This window comes from Myotis nattereri (assembly GCF_964212035.1).
Source record: "Myotis nattereri genome assembly, chromosome: 1".
In the NCBI taxonomy this organism is placed as follows: domain Eukaryota; kingdom Metazoa; phylum Chordata; class Mammalia; order Chiroptera; family Vespertilionidae; genus Myotis; species Myotis nattereri.
Genome location: NC_138075.1, coordinates 130988001 through 131009473, shown reverse-complemented (window position 1 = coordinate 131009473; position 21473 = coordinate 130988001). Strand labels below are relative to the sequence as shown.

The following is a 21473-nucleotide window of genomic DNA, read 5'->3' as shown; positions in this document are numbered from 1 at the left end:
CAATCAACCCTGCCTTGAGCCGGACCAGGGTCTGCACCTAGGGATTGGGCCTGCCCTCTGCCACCCGGGAGCAGGCCTAAGCCAGCAGGTCGTTATCTCCCGAGGGGCCCCAGACTGCGAGAGGGCACAGGCTGGGCTGAGGGACCCCGAGTGCACAAATTTTTGTGCACCGGGCCTCTAGTATATATATAAGCCTAAGAGACCATTATGACTGAATGATTGGACAACCATTCTGTAGCTATAATGTGCATTGACCACTGGGGGGCAAATGCTCTACGGAGGAGCTGCCCCCTGGTGGTCAGTGTGCTTCCACAGTCAACCTCCCCCAGGCAGCCAACCTCCCAGCCCCAATTGGCCCAATCAGGACTGGGTGAGAGAGGCCCTGATCAGCCCTGATCACCGGCAAGGCTGAGGGATGAATTCGTGCACCGGGCCTTGCTGGGGTCCAACCCCAGCGGGTCCAGGGGTCCCCAAAGGTGTGGACGGAGTCGGCGAAGAAGGAATGACACGGAGACAGCGTTCAGTTGATCAGCAGCCTAGCCAGGATCTCCAGCCAAGTTCTGGTCTGGATCTCCAGCGAAGTTCTGCTTAGGATCTCCAGCCAGGTTCTGTGTCCATGGTCTCTTGCTAGATTCTCCAGCCAGATTCTCCAGGTTCTCCAGCCAGGTTCTGTAGCCATGTTCCCTCGCTAGGTTCTCCAGCCAGGTTCTGTCCAGGTTCTTCAGCCAGGTTCAGTCACCAGGTTCTAGTCAGGTTCTCTTGCCAATTTCTGTAGTCAGGTTCAGTCCAGGATCTTTTGCCATGTTCTCTCGCTAGGTTCTGTCTCTAGGTTCTGAGGCCAGTTTCTGTCCAGGATCTTTTGCCATGTTCTCTCTAGCGAAGTTCTTCTGTCTCTAGAGAACGTTCTGTGTAGGTTCTGTGCCAATTTCTGTCTCTCTCCGTTCTGTCTTCTTACATCTGTATTTATACCAGTTGATTCCAATCCTATCAATCTCTATTTCAAAGGTTAGGGCGTTTCTTATCTCCATTCCAGGGAGTAAAGATTATGTAGCTTAAGCATGATTGTTCGTAAAGTGATTAATTACCCACCTGGCACTTAGTTAAGAGGTTTTATTCCCTCCCTAACTTCAGGGGAAAATCCCTACCTGGGGAAACAACCTTTCTCAGAGACCTTGGTTAAAACACATAGTGCCTAGAAGGTGAGCAAACATATTAAGAACAGTGTGCCATATATGCCAGGTCCCTTGAAACAGCAAGCATGGACTGGCTCCCGGCAGGGCCTGCACAATAACAGATGAATACTAGACATATCATTGTGAAAACATCATGAAGTACCTAAATCTCAAATCACTATGGATACACACCTGAAAGCAATATAATGTGTGCCAACTCTACTGTAACAAGAAGTTTAAGGAAAAAGAATGCCTCAGGAAAAGCAGGCCTTTCAGCTTCACATATTGCCATATGAGAATAGGATGCTTTGGCACCATTGCTAAATACGGACCAGGTAAGCAGACATAAACACTGACAACCTCACAGCTGAAAAAAAGGACAACTAGGATCCTGATGACATTACTGAACCACAAAAACAATCCTGGTTCCTAATGTTTCAGCCTCTGTTAATTAGACCACCTATTATCTGAAACTAAAAGCATTCTATCTGATAAATTTCCCAAGTCCTAGAGCAGTGATGGTGAACCTATGACACACGTGTTAGAGGTGACTCACGAACTCATTTTTTGGTTGATTTTTCTTTGTTAAATGGCATTTAAATATATAAAATAAATATCAAAAATATAAATCTTTGTTTTACCATGGTTGCCAAGATCAAAAAATTTCTATATGTGACACGGCACCAGAGTAAAGTTAGGGTTTTTCAAAATACTGACACACCGAGCTCAAAAGGTTTGCCATCACTGTCCTAGAGGATAAGACCAGGTCCTTTCTGTAGCACTAAAGACTTTCATCAGCCTGCCTTAGCTAGGCACTCACCTCATTCCCAACATTCCCATTGCACACATCTTGCACATTGAAATGGTTCTGCTCATAAACCCCGCCAAGTTCACTAGTGCATCTCAGCCCTTGCACTGCTGTTCCTGCAGCCAAACCTGTAATCTCAATAGTGGTTCCACCTGCCAAACATCATCCTTCTGCCACTTTACCTGGAAAACTTCTTTGTGGTCTGCATGCTTACTTAAACTCTCATCCACATTTTTACTTCTATTTTTAAAAAATATTTTTAAAACATTGATTAGAGAGAGACAGAGACAGAAACAGGGATAGAGAAACACTAGTTTATAGTTCCACTTATTTATGCATTCATTGAGTGATTCTGGATTATGCCCTGACCAGGCATCAAGACCACAACCTTGGCATATCAGGGACAAGGCTCTAAGCAACGGAGATACCTGGACAGGTCCTCACCCACATTTTTCTAACTGCAATTCTCATCATGGACTTAAAGTGGCTGGCACACACTACACACAATACACAAGAATAAACAATGATAATTATAAGCTCCTAGTGCACTCTGGCACATAATAAGAATTGAATAAACCATAGTAAATAATAGAAATGACAAATGATAATAATAAACTCTTAGAGGGTAAGAACTGTGTTTTTAAAATATTTCAATTCTGTATCATCAAAATAATACTTAGTACCTAAAAGACACCTGATGTAAATAGCGTGATCATTAAGCAGAAAAATGAATTAACTGAATTTAGATATTTTCTTTGAAAATTCTGTTTAAAAAGTACAGAAATAATCCAGGACATTTTTCTCATATTATGAGCACCTTCAAGGTCAAAACACTACTTTATCTTTGCATTTTCCATAATTTGCAAAACAAACCAACAGAATTCCTTTGATAAAGGACTACTAAGTCCAAGTTGTCCTCGTACAGTTCAGATTACACAATGAACTATGTGCCACATCTGGGTAGCACACTGACATTTTTGTTATTGTGAAACACTTTTGTACTTTTATGATAATTTGCTGAGTCCCGAGTGGGACTATCTGAATATTTATGATTATCTTTTGACCAATGGCAACAGAGCACCTTGTTCTAAAGAAATTAGTGTCCTGACATTTATTTAACAAACAAAGATAACATGTTCTAATAAATCAACATATCTCATTCTGTTTTGACTTCTGAAGAGTAAAGTTAATAACAGTGAGACCTAGTTGGTATAATATGTAAAATACCCTATGATGCTCAACAGATATTGCCTTTCTGACTTCTGTACTATGAGTACATATCTTTCAAAAACAACTTCATTGAAATCCGTGCACACTGGCTAAGTAAGTAACTCTATCATTTGCCATTTGTTTGTGCTTCTAAGAAGTAATGATGAGTCCCTACTTTTAGTTACTTTTTTAGTAAGACAAATCACTGTGTATAATAAGAATTCATGTACTAAATGTAATCCATTCAGTACAAAATCTAAACAAAAGATCCATTTTTAGAACAAGTCCAATTTGTCATAATGTGAATATAGTAGAAACATACAACATTCTAACTTAACATCTTTTTTCTTTTTTACATAAAGATATCATATGGGCTTTTAGGGGTCAGAATAAATAAATGAACTTGTTTTCAAACAAAATACCCCAAGATTTTAAATTACCCACAATTAACATTTTTGATCATACTGAATATTATTCTATCAAGAATGAGATAAAGAAAAACTACATGCAAGTTGCACATTGTTTTGTTTTTTTTCACTGCTCCTTCATTATCAAAATTTCCTCATTCTACTGCATCTATGTTAGGAGCACCAAGAGTAATTCACTATCAGAATTCTTACCACGATGAGTACTTTCAGATGTGTGAGATCTCCTTCTTTCTTGATATTCAGAAGTTAGTTGTTGCTTGCTGTGCACAAAAAAATAAAAATGGTGATAAGTAATATTAGTGCCTTAATACAAATCCTATATAATAAAAGGCTAATATGCAAATAAACCAAACAGTAGAAGACTGTTCACTATGATGCACACTGACCACCAGGGGGCAAAAGCTCAATGCAGGAGCTGCCCCCTGGTGGTCACTCAGCCAGAAGCCAGGCTCATGGCTGGCGAGTGCAGCAGTGGGAGCTTCTCTTGCCTCTGCAGCAGCACTAAGGATCCCCCTCAAGGTATGTCCAACTGCCGGCTTAGGCCTGCTCCCTGAGGGGACATCCCCCAAGCAGTCCCAGACTGTGAGAGGGTGCAGGCCAAGCTGAGAGACACCCTCTCCTCCAGTGCACAAATGTCATGCACCTGGCCTCTAGTCCTATCTAATAAAAGAGAAACATGGTAATTAGCTATACCTCCGCTACCCTTCCCATTGGCTAATCAGGGCGATATGCAAATTAACTGCCAACTAAGATGGCAGTTAACTGCTAACAAATATGGCGGCTAATTTGCATACTGAAGGCAGGGTAGGACAGCGCAAGCCGCCATCCAGGCTCCTGTATGCCATGGGGGGAGGGGGGGTGGGGCTAAGGCAAGTGGTGCCAATTCCTTCTCCAGCCTACCAGAGACAGGGGGCCCACTCCCGTGTGCGATCTGGGCGGCGGGTGGGGGCTGGGGCCAAGGCAAGTGGTGCCGATTGCTTCACCAGCCTATGAGAGACAAGGGCCCACTCCTGTGTGTGACCCGGGGGTGGGTGGGGGCTGGGCCAAGGCAAGCAGTAGCTATCGCTTCGCCCGCCTACCAGAGACTCGGGGCCCATTCCTGTGTGCGACCCGGGGGTGGGCGGGGGATCGGCAGCATTGCTTGCCTTAGCATGAGCCCCGCCCGCCCGCCAGGAGCCATCCAGCCCAGGGCCAAGAAGGCAGGAGGCAACCCTGGAGCGCTGGAGCCACCCGGCTCTCCCAGCTGTCCGCACTTCATGAATCCCAATTTTCCACTGAGCAAAGGCTGCAGGACCCAGAGCAGGAGACAAGGGAGTGGGCCAAGCTCGGCTCTGGCTCGGGCTTGATAGAGGGCACCGATGATGCTCGTGGAGGAGATCTACCCAGGGGGCAGCGACTCCCCCTGCTGCCTGGGAGATCTCCTCTGTCCCAGTGCCCTCTGTCCAGCCCGAGCCACACTCAGCCTGCTCCCCTGTCTCCTGCTCTGGGCCCTGCAGCCGCTGCCTCTGGGGAAACTTGCGATTCATGAAGCGAGGGCGGTGAGGAGGAGGAGGCACCTAGGAAGTCCCCAGCCGCTGGCACTGGGAGCTGGGAACTTTGTGCCTGGCGCTCCCGGCGGGGCCATGGCACAGGGGAGCTGGGACTCTGGCCACCACCGCCGCCACCCCCCAGCTGGCTACTGCTGCTGCTTTGGCTGCTGGAAGCTCCGCTGCTGCTTGGGGTCCAGGCGCAGGAGGCTGGCCACGGGCCTGGGCCAGGTCAGCAGCCCCCGCCGCCGCCTCAGCAGCAACAGAGCAGGCAGCAATACAATGGTGAGCAGGGCCTGAGCCCCGCCAGCCCACCCAGACACTGGGCCCTCTGAGAGAGAGGGAGAGGGAGAGAGAGAGAGAGAGAGAGAGAGAGAGAGAGAGAGAGAGAGAGAGGCGGAATTTGGCACCCCGCATCCCTCCCTGATCAACCACTGTGATTCAGGCCGCAGCTCCAGGTCCCTCATCCCCACCCCAGGCCCTAGAGCACAGTGCTGGGCAGAGGCACCCAGTGCTTCCGGAATGCAGAGAAGTGAGGGGCCAGAATGAGGTGGGGGTGGGGATTGTGTTTACACCACCAAGTTCCCCACTTCTTCCCTGGCCCACATCCCTCCTCCTTCCCCTCAGAGGCCCAACTCCTGCCTACATGCTTGCTGGGCAGGCCCAACTGCACCAGAAAGTGAGCTATGGCAATCAGGATGGCCACTTCCTGGGATGGGATGGCCAGACCACGGGGATTCACGAGGGCGATGAGGCCCATGGGGCATGCACAGCCCTCCGGCAGTGGGGGTGGCTGGCCAAGCCAAGTCTGGCTACAGTGGGGCCAGTGGGAGCCCGAGGCTACCCCAACCCCCACAGGTCCTGGGCAGACGGTGGCTCAGTGGAGAGTGGTATCTCCATGCATGGTGCCCAGGGGCGGCTGTGAGCTGCTGCAACCCCACCCCATGCTTCAGGGATGGGGAGAAGGCTCGCAGCCACCAGCACCCTATGCTGCACCGCCTGGCCTGTGCCTCAGCCTGCCAGGTTGGCAGGGTCCAGAGAAGGTGAGCTGTTCCCTTTCCCCAGTGGTAGGACAGGGAGGAGAGCGCTGGGTGGAGGGAGGGGACCTTAGCTGGGATCCTCCTGGTGTGGGCCCTGGCAGGGGCCGGTGCAGAAGTACCAGGGCACAGTTGCTTCGGGGTCTCGGTGAAGTTTGCAAATGACCCAAGGAGGAAACCCGAGAGGGGAAAGGCCGGGAGGCATGAATTGCCAGCACTGTAGCCACTTGAAAACAGCTCCACTTGGAATGTGAGGTGGTTGTATGTTCAGCTGAGAAGTGAGGGGGCTGAACTCCACCATCGCTGGGCTCCTGTCAGTCCGAGGCCCAAGCGTCCACCACGACAAGGGGAGAACAAAGCGAGGGGCCCGGAGGAAGGGAGGACAATTGAAGAAAACCATGTCTAGACTTTCCCAGCCCTCTCCTTCCTTCTGCTGCCTACAAGAGCCCCAGGCCCGGCCACAGTTCTGTGTCCACCTTTTAGTCCCCTGTTCTCCAACCGCAGAGGAAAGAAATAAGGAAGGAGTCTGTGCTGCCTTCAGAAAGTATCTATATACCTGATTGGCCAGTTGCCTTCGACAGAGGGAGGCCAGACTGTGGCTTAGGCCCACTCCTCACAGGGACATCAGTAGGACATCCTGTGAGGGCTCCCAGACTGTTAGAGGGGGCAGGCTGGGCTGAGGGATGCCCCCCAAGTGCACAAATTTTTGTGCACCGGGCCACTAGTCTATATATAAAAGCCTAAGTGACCATCCGACCTTTCGACTGTCTAACCGGTAGCTATGATGCATACTGACCACCAGAGGCAGACGCTCAGTGCAGGAGCTGCTGAGCTGCGGTGACTTGGCAGCTTTGGTTCTCAGGTGATGCACCCAGAACAAGGAAGGACGGAGCCCGATTCCTGGGTGCATCACCCGAAAACTGCCCTCTCATAATCCAGGACCCTTCGGGAGATATTGGAGAGCTGGTTTTGACCTGATCCCCCAATGGCCAGGCGGAGGGAACCCACCTGCCAGAAGGACCCTACCCTTAGTGTGGCCCCCCAGGGAGGGTCTGCAGGACGTTGGCTCCAGGGTGTGTCTGTCCCGTTTTGCTCAGTCCCACCTAACCACCTTCTAATTAATTTCCTTTCAATGTGCACAAATCTGTGCACTGGGTCACTATTATAAATATATTTTCCAAATGTAGTAAATTCTTAGAATATTTTAGATAATATTGGATCTAATATTAAAACTTCAATTATATGATACATTTCAAATACATAAGGTCTATAACGCTTTTTAGGAAGCATGTAATTTTTTAAAAAAAGTAAACTGAAATAGTCATGATTTTAGGACAGTATAGTTTAATGAATTAATTAGAGTTAGCTTATCATAAGGGCAAGTGTCTTGAACTCATACATCCTAGTTCTATAATCAACAGCTATTTGTTCTCAAGTCACTTTTCTTTGACTCAAGGTCCTCCTTTCAAAATAACAATCTTACTGCCTTATTTTAGAAGGTCGTTAGGAGGACTAAATGAGCTAAGACAGCAAAAAAAGAATGCTCAGAGAAACAGTAAAGTCAAGCAAAAATCAGTTCATGAACATTATTTGTTGAAATTGTTTTGGAATCTGAAATAAGTCCCATTGTGGGGTTTTCAACATTTCTAACATAAAATGTTGCAGTTTTCAGAAAATGTTATTACTTCTGATTATTACCTGTTCTTTCTTTGTGTTTTGTAAATCAGGGTATCTCAGCTACTATCTAACTTGCAACTAAATTTATCTACAAATATATTACCTCCTGAAGTCAGATAACACAATGCTCCCTTATTTTGGCAGCAAATCATACCAATGGCAGAAAGAAAACTAATAGAAATCACGACCTGGTCTGGACCACTACTATCCCTTCTCTACCTACTCACTCTGTGAACCAGCAGATCTTATTGAGAATGATCCTTAATCTCCCTGTTCACCCCCATTGGCTTTGAAGATAGAATCCTACTGGTCACACATGGATACTGATGAGTCATGGATGGAGGCTTAGGTATTATATGGGCCAATAACCTACTTTTATTTATTGGATTTTTAAAAAATAACTCTTTACTATAGGAATTATTACATAAGTCCCCTGCTTCTCTCTATTAACCACCTCCAAACCACTCTCCGCCATCCCCTGGCCCCAGGCCCTCTCCATCCCACTGTCTAAGTCCATGGATTATGCACATATGCATATAAGATCTTCAGAATAACCTACTTTTGATTCAGAGCTTTAGGTTAACTGGCTTCCATATGAGGCAAAATTTAAAATATTTTGAAACCTGAGGTAAATTCAAATCACTTGGGCATGTTTCAATGTTATGGCAAAGAGATCACTGGAGGAGCCAACCTCAGTTATGGAATCTCAGGCGGGGTGTTGCCCACTACTCTGGGAATTGTGACATGGGACCTTCCACTATCTGAACAAAGATTCTCTGTAGGATTTAAAGTGAACCTAAGGTACAGGACTGGTAACAAAGGAGAAAGGAATGTCTGGCCTTTTCCTGAGGCTTTATTTGAACCTTTATTTGACAGCTCAGAACGGGTCTGACTAACACCTGCAAGCAGAAAAATACAAACAAGAAGCTCAAAGGTAAGTAGTCCACAAAGGTCCCGGCAAGGAAGTGAGCACCATGTAGGCTTTCCAGTGTGTGTGTGTGTGTGTGTGTGTGTGTGTGTGCGTGTGTGTGTTCGTGTGTGTGTGAGAGAGAGTTGGGGGAAGACTTTGAGCTTTGAGTGCTAAAGCTAGGAGGCTCAGCTACCAATATAAGATGGTGGTAATTGAAATAGTGGCTTAGTATAACAGCATATGGATATGAACTAATAAAAAGCTGTGACCCTCAAATCCAAGAGAGAATGAACATGAAGACTCAGGAATCTGGATCAGCAAGGACAATCCAGGAGCAAAGATCAATCATGACTACAGGACCAGTTTCAGTGGCACGACTGCAGCAATAAGATCAAAGGAAATGACAGAACAATTAGAATGTCCTCTTTTTACCTCTGCATCTGACTTGTGAAAGAAGATTGTCTCCCTTGGACTTAGGGAATCCCTTATGTTCCTAAAGAATTCAAGGGGAAGAGTAGGCGATAACCTCCAGAAAACACAGATATTTCTACTAAAGAGAACAAGTCAAAATCGCACATAATGAATTAGAAAAATCAGAGATGAGACTTTATTTGTAATCACATGCATAGAGGTTCTACTTGGAGTGAAATGGATAAAGATCTTAAAAGTTCTGAGATAAGAGTCTGGCTCATTGCTCATCCTAACTAGTTGAGCCTTTGCTGGTTTCTGGCTGAAGACGACAGTAACCCACTGCTATTCCTAAACTGCCTGAACTAAACTATGAAATCTCACCTGGTACATAGGAAGGAACAGGGAAGCTATTTTAAACCTCAATTTAGTCATAAACACCATTTTAAAACAAACACGAATTAGCACCACTCACAAAAGCATATTCTTCGAAAGTCCACCTACAGTTACCTTGAGAAAAGACATCAGTACCTTGCTGAAGAGGAAACCTGGTTGTACTTGTGGACTCATCATTTCTAGCAAGCCTGAGGGCTGTGCATGTAACACAGAGATCACTTCCCTCTCAGCATCTTCAATACAGCTAACTATTTAAACAGTGAATTTGGTGTACTCCCCGAGTTAATGCCCTGTGTGTCTGTCTAGAGTGGCCCATTTACATGCCAAAGTGCTCATCTTTGTGGGTTACCTCAAAGGCCAAAATGAAGGGACAAAATGGATGCCTCTTGCCCCACTTGCGTATTGCTAATTTAAAGTCTAACCTATAATCAACTATGCTGAGGTCACTAGTCTGAAGTAGGGAAAGATTTAATGAAGATCCACCACTGGCTAGGATTTTAAACACATGCTAATGTACAATAAGGTGTTTTTTATTAATTAACTAGAGGCCCGGTTCATGAAATTTGTACATGGGAGGGTTGCCGGTGCACCCCCTCGGAATCTGGGACTGCTGGCTCCTAATCGCACACCTGCCTGTCTGCCTGATCACTCCTAACCACTCGCCAGCCTGCTTGATTTCCTCTAACCACTCTGCCTGCCTGCCTCATTGCCCCTAACCACTCAGACTGCCTGTCTGATCATCCATAATCGCCTCTGACTCAGACTTCGCTGCCGTGGCTTCGTCCAGAAGGGCATCCGGAATGATGTCCAGAAAGTTGGTCAGCTGTTCAGTCTAATTAGCATGCTATGCTTTTATTATTATAGATTGCTGGACTTCCTTAAACTCTTGAAATTTCACATGACTTTGATTCTGAATATAGATAAATGGAGAACCCTGGAGCTTGCAGAAGTAGAAAAAATAACACACTGAAAGAAACACCAAAAAAAAAAGCAGAGAAGAAGTAAAAATCATTAAAAGTCATGGAAGAGGAAGAAAGGACTAGGAAAAAAGAAAAAACTTCACACAGGTAGGCAAAGGTACCATCCTGAAAAGAAACCAGACTGGGAAGTCAGTAATTCGAGACATCAATTAGAAATATCTTCTAAATACACTCTGAGTTAAATTAACATAACATGGTCTATACAAAGATATTCTTTACTTACAGATAAATAATTCATCTCAAGAAGAATAGATATTATTGTACCTAAAAATGCTTTCCTGATTAGGCCTTGCATAAGTAAAAACTTTGGTTCTGTGGCCATAGCTAACTGAAATGGGCTCTAAAAGGTTTGGTGAGAAGAACAAGGTCGTATTTACCAATACAATTGTCAAGGATAGTAAGTTAAATGCTTGGACTAGCCTGGCCTCTCAGAAAAACTCCTTATCAGAGTTAACACACAAGCAGATTTCACTGAGCTGATGTGATTCTCATATGTATCTCCATGCCAGTGGTACACAGGAACTTATCAGTGTATGTTGAGGGACAACACAGTAGATTTGGGAGCCAAGCTAGTTGACAGTCAAATCATGGGTCAGCAACTTGCTAACTATGAAATCATGGGTCAATGCATCCACCTCCCTGAACCACAGTTGCCTCATTAATAAAAAATAGGCTAAATAGCACACCTCCTTTGCAGAGTTATTATGATGACTATATTACACAAATTCATTACATAAAATAGGGTCTAGTCCACAGGAGAACACTCTAGAAATGGTAGTTTCTATTCTCAGCATTCCCTAAGTTAACATATAATTTTTAAAAATCCATAAAATGTTACCTGTTTAAAGAGCCTTCTGCAGAGATCTCATCCACTATTAAAGAAAAAATTAAAATACATTTTAAAACAATAATAAAAAACGCAGGTATTTAAAAGTCCCCAACTAATGTTTTGTTGGAAAATATTCCTTTGGGACCACACCTGAAGACTATACTAGAGTGAATATTAATGATAGTATGGGTAGGCCTTTAATACATTAAGAACATTTACTTTCTCTTTTTCAATGCAAGAAGAAAAAGAATGGGATCTATCAAAATCGGATCTACCTACCTTTAAACTATGTACAATGAATATCATTCTAATCAAACCCCATCAGACAGAAAGAAAATGATATTATTAGTGCAAATAGAATCATAGAATAACAGTATCAAACGTACATAACATGAGTTTTCTGGACTCCCTCCTTTTAGAGTAGTTGGAAGAGAGTATATTTATTTTGTCCTAACACATACAGCTTCTCCAGCTCTTCAGTGAAGCCTAGCCAGTTTCGGATGAAACGGTCCATCACCAGGAAGCTTGGTTGATAGGCCCTCCATTTTGCAGCACAGCAAAACATAGGAACCAAACTCTTTCTGCCCCATTTCCAATTGCAAAATAAGTATGAGAGACCTTGGGATTCCAATTGTATAAAGTAGAACTACTTGAGATTGTCTCCTTTCATTGTGAAAGTCTCTCTGGACCCACCTCATAGAGAAGGATGGTCCAAACAGTCAGTGCTCTGCAGTAGTGTGTGAGGTCATTTTTCTCAACCTTCCCCATTAGGTGTCTAATAGAGAAATCATGCTACCTGAGTGCATATGGCACATGTCATCAGAGCCTAAGCTAAAGAACAACAACAGAAAACCACAAAGGACAAAAAACATCTTGGATAAATGCATCCAATTACCTTGAAATTTTAATTTTTTAAACACTCAAAAAGATACCTACGGTATGATGCCAACTATACAACATTCAGGAAAAGATAAAGCTACTATCACTGGTGTCCACTGTTTAGGGAGAAGGGGTGGATGAATAAGCAGAGCATAGAGGATTTTTAAGGGAGTGAAAGGATGGTATATGATACTGTAATGGGGGATACATGTCATCATACATTTGTCAAAACCCATAGAATATACAACAGCAAGAGTGAACGTTAATGTAAACTATGGACTTTTGTTGATACACCGCTCTATTACAGGATGTAAAATGAGCGAGGCTGTTTGTGTAGGGGATGTGGAGGTTATGGGAACTCTCTGTACTTTCCCCTCAATATTGCTGTGATCCTAAAACTCATCTAAAAGCTAAGAATTATGAAGTTTTCTTTAAAAATAGGTATTTGCTGAAACTACTATTAGCATATATCAACATAGTAATGCTATTTTCAAGACATAGTCACCTTAGAAATTAATATGAAGATCCAAGTATCAGAATATGGGTATTGAAAGATGTAGTAGCATGGAACAGACCTTCAAACTACAGAGGGAAGGCTAGGGAGGGTGAAGGGGAGGCCTAGGAGATGAACCAGAGGACTTGTATGCATGCATATATACATAACCAATCAACACGGACAATAGGGGGATGAGAGCATGTGATGGGGGCAGAAGCAGGCAGGGAGAGATCAAGGGGGGAAAAGGAGACATATGTAATACTTTCAACAATAAAGAATTTTAAAAAGAATAAGGGTGTTATCCCCACAATAAAGTGAAGCATATGGAAAGACATAAATAAAGCCAATAATTATAATTGTATACTAGGGCAAGAAAATAACTGATAAATACGGTTGAATATCTTGTTTTATCATTATAAGTGGGGAGTTAGTGCAATATCAACTGAATCATCCATGTAATTAAATGACACTTTTTATTCTAATTTTAATACAGAAATTGTCATACAGATTTTATCTAAACATTACCTTGAAACATTAATTGGATGAAAAGGAAAGTTTATAATTGCCTGATATTGCACTAGTAATTTATGTATAAATAGCTATTAAATACTCACTAAGAGTAATAATAGTAACCAACATTGCAAGCAATTATGGATGATGCAACTGAAACCAGTGCCATGTTATATTACAATATTACTTGCTTTAAAAATAAATTTTCAAGTCAACACCAAAAATTCATTCAAGGCTATAACTGCTGTGCAGAAAATTTTCATGCCGCAGGACTAAGACTCCTATCCATAGAAAGTCCTGCTTAAAAGGCTACCCTTCAGTTGGAGTCTGAAAACCTGAATCTGGGGAGGGTTTCCTCATTTCCCTAACTGAGAAGAGTGGCCCCCTGTGCCTAAATACTTCCTACAACCTACAGGGTTCGTGACAAACACTTGCTCTCCTTCTGGGAATCTAGAATTTAGGTACAGGCTATGGGGCAGATGCCCATGTGACTATAGTGACATAAAAACTTTGGCACTGAGTCTAACCAGACTGGTAGATGACACAGTTCACGTGTGTTGTCAGAATTTGACCCTGGAGTAATGACGACCTCCTGGTAAGTCCACAGGGAGAGGACTCTTGGAAGCTTGTGCCTGGTGTCCTCCACCCTTTGTCACACACACACACCAATTCTCTTTGGGGACTTTCCTTTGGACTTTTACTGTAATAAATCTCAGGTATGAGAACAACTATATGCTGAGTCCTGTAAATTTTTCTAGTGAATAAACAAACCTAGGTGTGGGTTTAAGAACCTCTAACAAAATTGCATTATGTGGAATTGTTATTATTTGGGTTGATATATTATACATGATTACAGTCAGAAGCTGATTTCACACAATACCTGTCTTTGATTTTGTTTCGGTTTGTGGTGATTTAGGAGATTCCTGTAGATTCGTAGCTATTGGAATAAAGGCAGAAAAGGGATGAATGAAACAATGATGTCAGAAAATAATATGAAACAAGAAACAGTACTTTTACTCAGAATAGAAAATACAGGATCCTAATGATTGACAAGTTCTATAGCATGAACGTTCCAATAAAGAAAAGAAAAAAATCACACTGACAATTCTCTCCAACTAAACAGGTTTGAATTCCTCTTTACAATAACTGTAGAAAAGTAAAAATGATCACATATTCCAAAATAATGTTCTAGTGATTACAAAGTTCTTTTTATTTGTTCCTAATCTTTTTTTTTTTAAATGTTATTAAACTAAAACCATGGCTCACCTATTAAAGGCAGTTCTTGACAGGACAAGTCAAAAAGTCAAAAAAATTGTACCCAAAATGTACATATCCATGGATATTCTATGAAACTCAACATGTATGGCCCAGCCAGCATGGTTCAGAGATTGAGTGCTGACCTGTGAACCAGAAGGTCAAGGTTGGATTCCCTGTCCGGGCACATGCCTGGGGTGCAGGCTCAATCTCCAGTACAAGGCCTACAGTAGGCAGCCGACCCATGAATCCCTCACATCAATGTTTCTATCTCTCTCTCCCTCTCCCTTCCTCTGAAATCAATACAAATATATTTTAAAATAACTCAACATGTATGGAAAAGTACTGGTCTTTGCTCTTGAACTGTTGTTCTTTCCTGCTCCTCTGACAAAGTCCTATTCTTCACGTCCAATCTAAATGCCAGTGCACTGACTGGAAGCCTATGAATCACCTAGGATTTCTCTCTCCCTGATCACTCTTCACTTGCAATCATCACGAAGTCATATGACCTAGACCTCTCTACTCCCTCTGCTTTTACTTTGCTACTGTCAGCAGCCCTAGTCAAACATGGGCTCTTAACAGGTGGCTGTGACATGGGGGAAAATACTAACAACTGTTATTGTTCCTCCTTAAATTATTAAGATTTTGAAAGCAAAATGAATAAAAAAGACATAGACCTATAAAAACTCCAACATTTTAAGTGGAATAAATTGAGCTTCCTGACACCTTTAGCATGGATGGATGGAAACTTCATAATGGACTGATGCTAGTCCAAAAAGTCAAGAGCTATTTTCGTCTCCCGGTCTCTTTACGTGGTTTCTTCCATCTATTCTCTACATGAGGGTTCATCAAACTAGGGCCCACAGGCCAAATACAAGCTGCCATCTGGTTTTTCAAATAAAGTCTCACTGGAACACAGCTGTGCCTACTCAGTTGCAAATTCTCTAGAACCGCCCTCACACTGCAATAGCAGACTTGAGGAGATAAGGCAGACCACATGGACTAAAATCAGGCCCTTTTCAAGGAAAACTTTGCTATCCCTGCTTCATATCACAACCAGAGGGCCCTAATCAAACCTAATCTTGTTACTTTTCTGCTCAAAACTCCAATGCATCCCTGCAGTATGCACTGCTGGCTCCCTGCCTCAGTCTTCATTCTTGCTGGAGAACCACATCTCTATCTGGACATTGACTGTCCTGATACACAAAGAAGGTGGCATCTCCCCAGCTCCAAAAAGGGAAGTGATTATACTGAGCTCATCACAGTACCTACTTTACCAATAACTGGTTTAGGAATGAGCATGTGATATAACTCAGGCCTATAAAACTTTAGAGGGAGTCAACTGAAAGTCTGTCCCTTTTCTCCCTATTTAACAGAAACATATAGGCCAGGCCAGTGTGGTTCAGAGACTTGAGCATTGTGCCCTGCATTAAGAGGTCACTGGTTCGATTCCCAGTCAGGGCACAGGCCGGGTTGCAGGCTGCTTCCCCAGCAGGGGCAGCAGGTAGCAGCTTATCGAAATGATGTTTCTCTCTCATTGATGTTTCTATCTTACTTTCCCTTTCCCTTCCTCTCTCTCTAAAAATAAATAAAAACATATTTTTAAAACAATTACAGGAAACACATAGCTCAACATCACTAATCAGGAATATACAAATGAAAGCCATAATGAAGTACCAGCTCACTCCTCTCAGAATGGCTGTCACCAAAATATAAATGGAAAACAAGTGTTGGCGAGGATATGGAGAACAGAGAAAGCCTCATGCACTGTCCATGTGATTGTAAATTGGTACAGTCACGGTGGAAAGTAGCACAGAGCTATTTCAAAAAACTGGAAATACAACTGCCATTCCAGTTCTGGGTGTTTATTGTACAGAAACATACACAGGAATTTGAAAAGATATCTGCATCCCTAATGTTCACTGCAGCATTAATTACAGTAGCCAGGATATGGAAGCAACCTAGGTGCCCTCCATAGATAAACGAATAAAGAAGATGTGGGATGTGTGTGTACATATACAGAAAGAAATATTACTCAGACATAAGTAAGAATGGACTCTTGCCATTTATGGCAACATTGATAGACCAAGAAGGTGCTATGCTAAGTTAAATCAGAGAGAGAAAGTCAAACACCATAATGTCTCTCTTACAGGTGCAATCTAAAACACCAGAAACAGACCCCATGGCCACAGAGAATAAACTGATGGTTGCCAGAGGGTAGTGAGTTGAGGATTTGGATGAAAAGGAAGAATATGAATAAGCAGCGCAAACTTCCAGTTATAAAATATATAAGCCACAGGGATCTAGTGCACAGCACAGGGAGCGTGTCAAAGTTGCGATAACTTTGCACAGTAAGATGGTTATCATTTGCTTATCATTGTGAACACATCATGAGAAACATAAATTACTCTGTCATATACCTGAATGTAATCTATTGTGGGCCAAATATATTTTAACAAAAAAAATTATAAAAGAAAAAACATCTAGTCCTTTCTGTGGTACTAAAGACTTTCATAAGCCTGCCTTAGCTACATATATACCTCATTCCCAACCATTCCCTTAACGCACATTGGGCCCCATCAAAAGAGTACTGCTCCTAAATCCCTCAAAGCTCATGTGTACACCTTAGCCCTTGCTCTGCTGCTCCTGCTGTCAAACATGTAATCTCTATAAAGATTCCTCCTGCCAAACATCACCGTCTGTCTCGTTACCTGGCAAACCTATTTGTGTTCGCTACTTTAAAACACACCCACCAATGCAGACTGGTGCAGCCTCTGTGGAGAACAGTATAGAGCCTTCTCAAAAAACTGAAAATGGAACTCTCATTTGACCAGTGAACCCACTTCTAGGAATATATCCCAAGAAACTAGAAACACCAACCAGAAAGGATATATACACCCCTATGTTCATAGCAGCCCAATTCACCATAGCTAAGATTTGGAATCAGCCTAAGTGCCCATCAGCAGATGAATGGATTAAAACACTGTGGTACATCTACACAATGAATACTACGCTATTGTAAAAAAAATAAATAAATAAAAGGAATTCTTATCATTTGCAACAGCATAAGTGGAACTGGAGAGCATTGGTATAATGCAAAATAAGCCAGTCAGAGAAAGATAAATATCACATGATCTCACTCATTTGTGGAATATAATGAAAAACATAAGCTGATAAACAAAAACAGATCCAGAGACAGAGAAGCACTGATCAGACTGTCAAACCTCTGAAGGTAGGGGAGAGTGGGGGCAAGGGGGAGCGATCAAGCAGAGGACTTGTATGTATGCATATAAGCCTAACCAATGGACACAGACACCAAGGGGTGAGAGACGAGAGGGGGTTTGGTGGGGAGGGCATTGGGGGGTAAGGACACATATGTAATACCTTAATCAATAAAGAAAAAAACAACAAAAACATACCCACTTTTTAATTTATTTTTGAAGGTTTTAAAAGAATTCATTAGAAAGACGAGGAGAGACAGGGAGAGAGAAGGAGTATTGGTTCCACTTATTTATGCATTCATTAGGTGATTCTGATATGAGCCATAACCAGGCAGCAAAACCACAACCTTGGCATATCAGGAACAGCACTTTAAGCAACTGAACCACCATGCCAAGGCCTCACCCACATGTTTAAAACTTTAGTTCTCATCATGGACTTAAAGAGGCTGGCATCCTACATGCCAATACAAAAGAATAAACAAGGGTAATTATAAGCTCCTAGTGCACTCTGGCAGCTAGTAGCACTGAATGAAGTAATGTGAATAATAGAAATGACAATGATACTAACAAGCTCTTAGAGGGCAAGGACTGTGTTGTTAAAATGTTCCCATTCTGCAACATCAGAATAACACTGAGCACCTAAAAGACACCTGAGAGTTAAATAGCAGACCATTCAGTGGACAAATGAATGACTTATTTTTGACATTTTCTTTGAAAATTCTGTTAAAAAAACAACAACACAGAAATGAACCAGGGACAGCTCTCTCATATTATGCACACCTTCAAGGTCAAAACGCTAGTCCATCCTTGTATTTTCTATAACTTGCAAACCAACCTACACAAGTCCTCTGATAAAGGTCCACTAAGTCCAAGGTGTCCTCAAACATTTCCAATTGCACACATTGGGTAGCACACTGTGCCACATCTGGGGAGCACACTGGCATTTTTGTTATTGTGAAACACCTTTGTACTTTTTTAAAAACATATATTTCATTGATTTTTTACAGAGAGGAAGGGAGAGGGAATAGAGAGTTAGAAACACCGATGAGAGAAAAACATTGATCAGCTGCCTCCTGCACACCCCTTACTGGGGATGTGCCCGCAACCAAGGTACATGCCCCTGATCAGAATCGAACCCGGGACTCCTCAGTCCACAGCCTGATGGTCTATCCACTGAGCCAAACCAGTTAGGGCTATTATCATTTCCTGAGTCCCAGGTTGGGCTCTTTGAATAGTTATTATCATTACCTACTGACCAATGGCTACAGAGCATCATATTCTAGAGAAATTACAATAATCCAACTAATTAAGTCAACATATCTCATTCTGTTTTGAGTTCTGAGCAATGAAGCTGATAATAGTGAGACCTTGTTGGTATAATATGTCAAATCCACAATGCTTCTCTACAGGCATTTTCTTTCTGACTTCAGTACTATGGGTAGAAATCTTTTAAGAAACAATCTCATTGGGATGTTGCACACTGGCTAACTGCTGTAACTCTTATGGTTTGCTGTTTCTTTGTGGTACCCAAAAAATATTGTTGCGTTTCTAGTTTTAGTTACTTTTTTAGTGAGACAAATCCCTATGTATTACCAAGTGTTCATTTACTACATGTAATCCATTTGCTATAAAAACTAAAGGTAAGATCCATTTTTAGAAAAAGTCCAATTTGTTATCATGTGAATACAGTAGAAACATACAACATCTTTTTTTTTCTTTAAATATATTTTATTGATTTTTTACAGAGAGGAAAGGAGAGAGATAGAGAGTCAGAAACATCGATGAGAGAGAAACATCAATCAGCCGCCTTCTGCACATCCCCCACTGGGGATGTGCCCGCAACCCAGGTACATGCCCTTGACCGGAATCGGACCTGGGACCTTTCAGTCCGCAGGCCGACGCTCTATCCACTGAGCCAACCGGTTTTGGCACAACATCTTAAATTATGATTTTTTTCTTTTTTACATAAAGGTATCATATAGGATTTTAGGGGTCAGTTCTAAATAAATGAATTTCGTTCCAAATAATATTGCACCAGATTTTAAATTACCTACAATTAACTTTGTTAATAATACTGAATACTATGCTGTTAAGAAATACATTGAGAAAAACTATATATGCACCTTACATATTGTTTTGTATTTTTACAGTGTTCTTCCATTATCAAAACTTTCCTACTCTTACTTCATCTATGTTAGGGGCACCAAGAGTAATTCAGTATTTGAAGTCTTACCAAGATTGCTACTTTGAAATGTTTCGGGTCTTCTTTCTTCTTTATATTCATAAATTAGTGGTTGCTTCCTATGTACAAAAAATGGTGATAAATAGTATTACTCTCTTAATATCAACACAAAATATTTTCCAAATATACTAAATTCATAGAATATTTCACATAATATCAGAACTAATATTAAAACTTTAATTATACCATACACTTTAAATACGTAAGTTCTACAAGTGTGTTATGAAGCATGTAATTAAAGAAAATAAGGTGTAATAGTCATGACTTCAGGGCAGTATAGTTCAGTGAATCAATTAGAGTTAGTTTGACATATCATAAATGTCTTGAACTCACACATCCTAGTTCTATAACCCATAGCCATTTGTTCTCAAATGAGTCATTTTTTTTTTGTCTCAAGGCCCTCCACTACAAAATAAGAATCTTATTACCTTATTAAGAAGGTTGTTAGGAGGATGAAATGAGATAAGACAGCAAAATGACATGCTCAGAAAAATAGTGAAAGAAAGAAAACAATCTAGTTATGAACTTTATTTGTCGAAACTATTTTGGAATCCCAAATCAACCCCAATGTGGGCTATTCATGGCTTCTAACATTCAAATGCTGCAGTTTTCAGATGTTATGAATTCTGGTTGTCACCTGTCCTCACCTGGTGGTCTGTACCTCATGCATCTCAGCTGCTATGTAACTGGCAGCTGAGTGTTTGTACAAACACGTGACCTCCTGCAGTCAGACAGCACCTCCCTCCCTGTATTTCTGCAGCGAATCACCAGCAGCAGAAAGGAAACTAACAGAAGCCAGGACAACTATTCCTCCTCTACCTGCTCTCACTGTGAGCCAGCAGATCTTCATGAGAACGACGCTTACTCTCCCTGTCCACCCCAACTGGCTTGGAAGATGCAATCCTACTGGTCACCCACGGATACTGATGAGTCATGGATGGGCCCTTAGCAATTTTAAGGACCAATAACCTACTTTTGATTCAGGGCTTTCTGTTGACTGGCTTCCATGTGAGGCATAATTTAAATTTTGAAACCTGAGGTAAAGTTTCATTGTTATGGCAAAGAGATCATTTGAGGGGACAACCTCAATTATGGAACCTCAGGCAAGCTGGTGCTCACTATTCTGGAAAGGCCTTATGCGACCTTCCACTCCCTAAACAAAGATGCTCCACGAGGTAGAGAGTGGCCTTGGAGTACAGATCTGGTAACACAGGACAAAGGAACGTCTGGTCGTCTCCTGCAGCCTTATTTGAATCTCTCTGGCAGCTTAGGATGTTCCCAACTAACACCCTCTTCTTCTATCCGAAGTGCTTCCTGTTTCACTGTCCCCAGCTTCAATAAATGTACTCTCCAAATAAAATTTTTAAAAGAACAAACTATTGTACCTTTTTCTCTGATCATCTTTTGCAGCTCTGCTTTCTAGTAATTCCACCATTTCATCATTGTTTGCAAGTTTAGCAAGTGCAAGTGGTGTGAGGTCACTCTGTAAGC

At 42.4% G+C, this 21473-nt stretch overlaps 1 protein-coding gene across 2 annotated transcripts in view; it reads right to left on the bottom strand.

Annotated features, from left to right (window-relative positions):
• LOC308523158 (uncharacterized protein) overlaps nucleotides 1–21473 on the bottom strand; it is a 77756-nt gene that overhangs the window by 9255 nt on the left and 47028 nt on the right. For both annotated transcript variants that reach the window (XM_081096860.1, XM_081096861.1), the window contains 5 exons: nucleotides 21368–21465; nucleotides 19974–20041; nucleotides 14146–14202; nucleotides 11390–11423; nucleotides 3810–3877 (listed from right to left, as the gene is read on the bottom strand). In XM_081096860.1, coding sequence (XP_080952986.1) covers nucleotides 3810–3877; nucleotides 11390–11423; nucleotides 14146–14202; nucleotides 19974–20041; nucleotides 21368–21465 — 325 coding nt within the window. The remainder of the gene's footprint in view (nucleotides 1–3809; nucleotides 3878–11389; nucleotides 11424–14145; nucleotides 14203–19973; nucleotides 20042–21367; nucleotides 21466–21473) is intronic.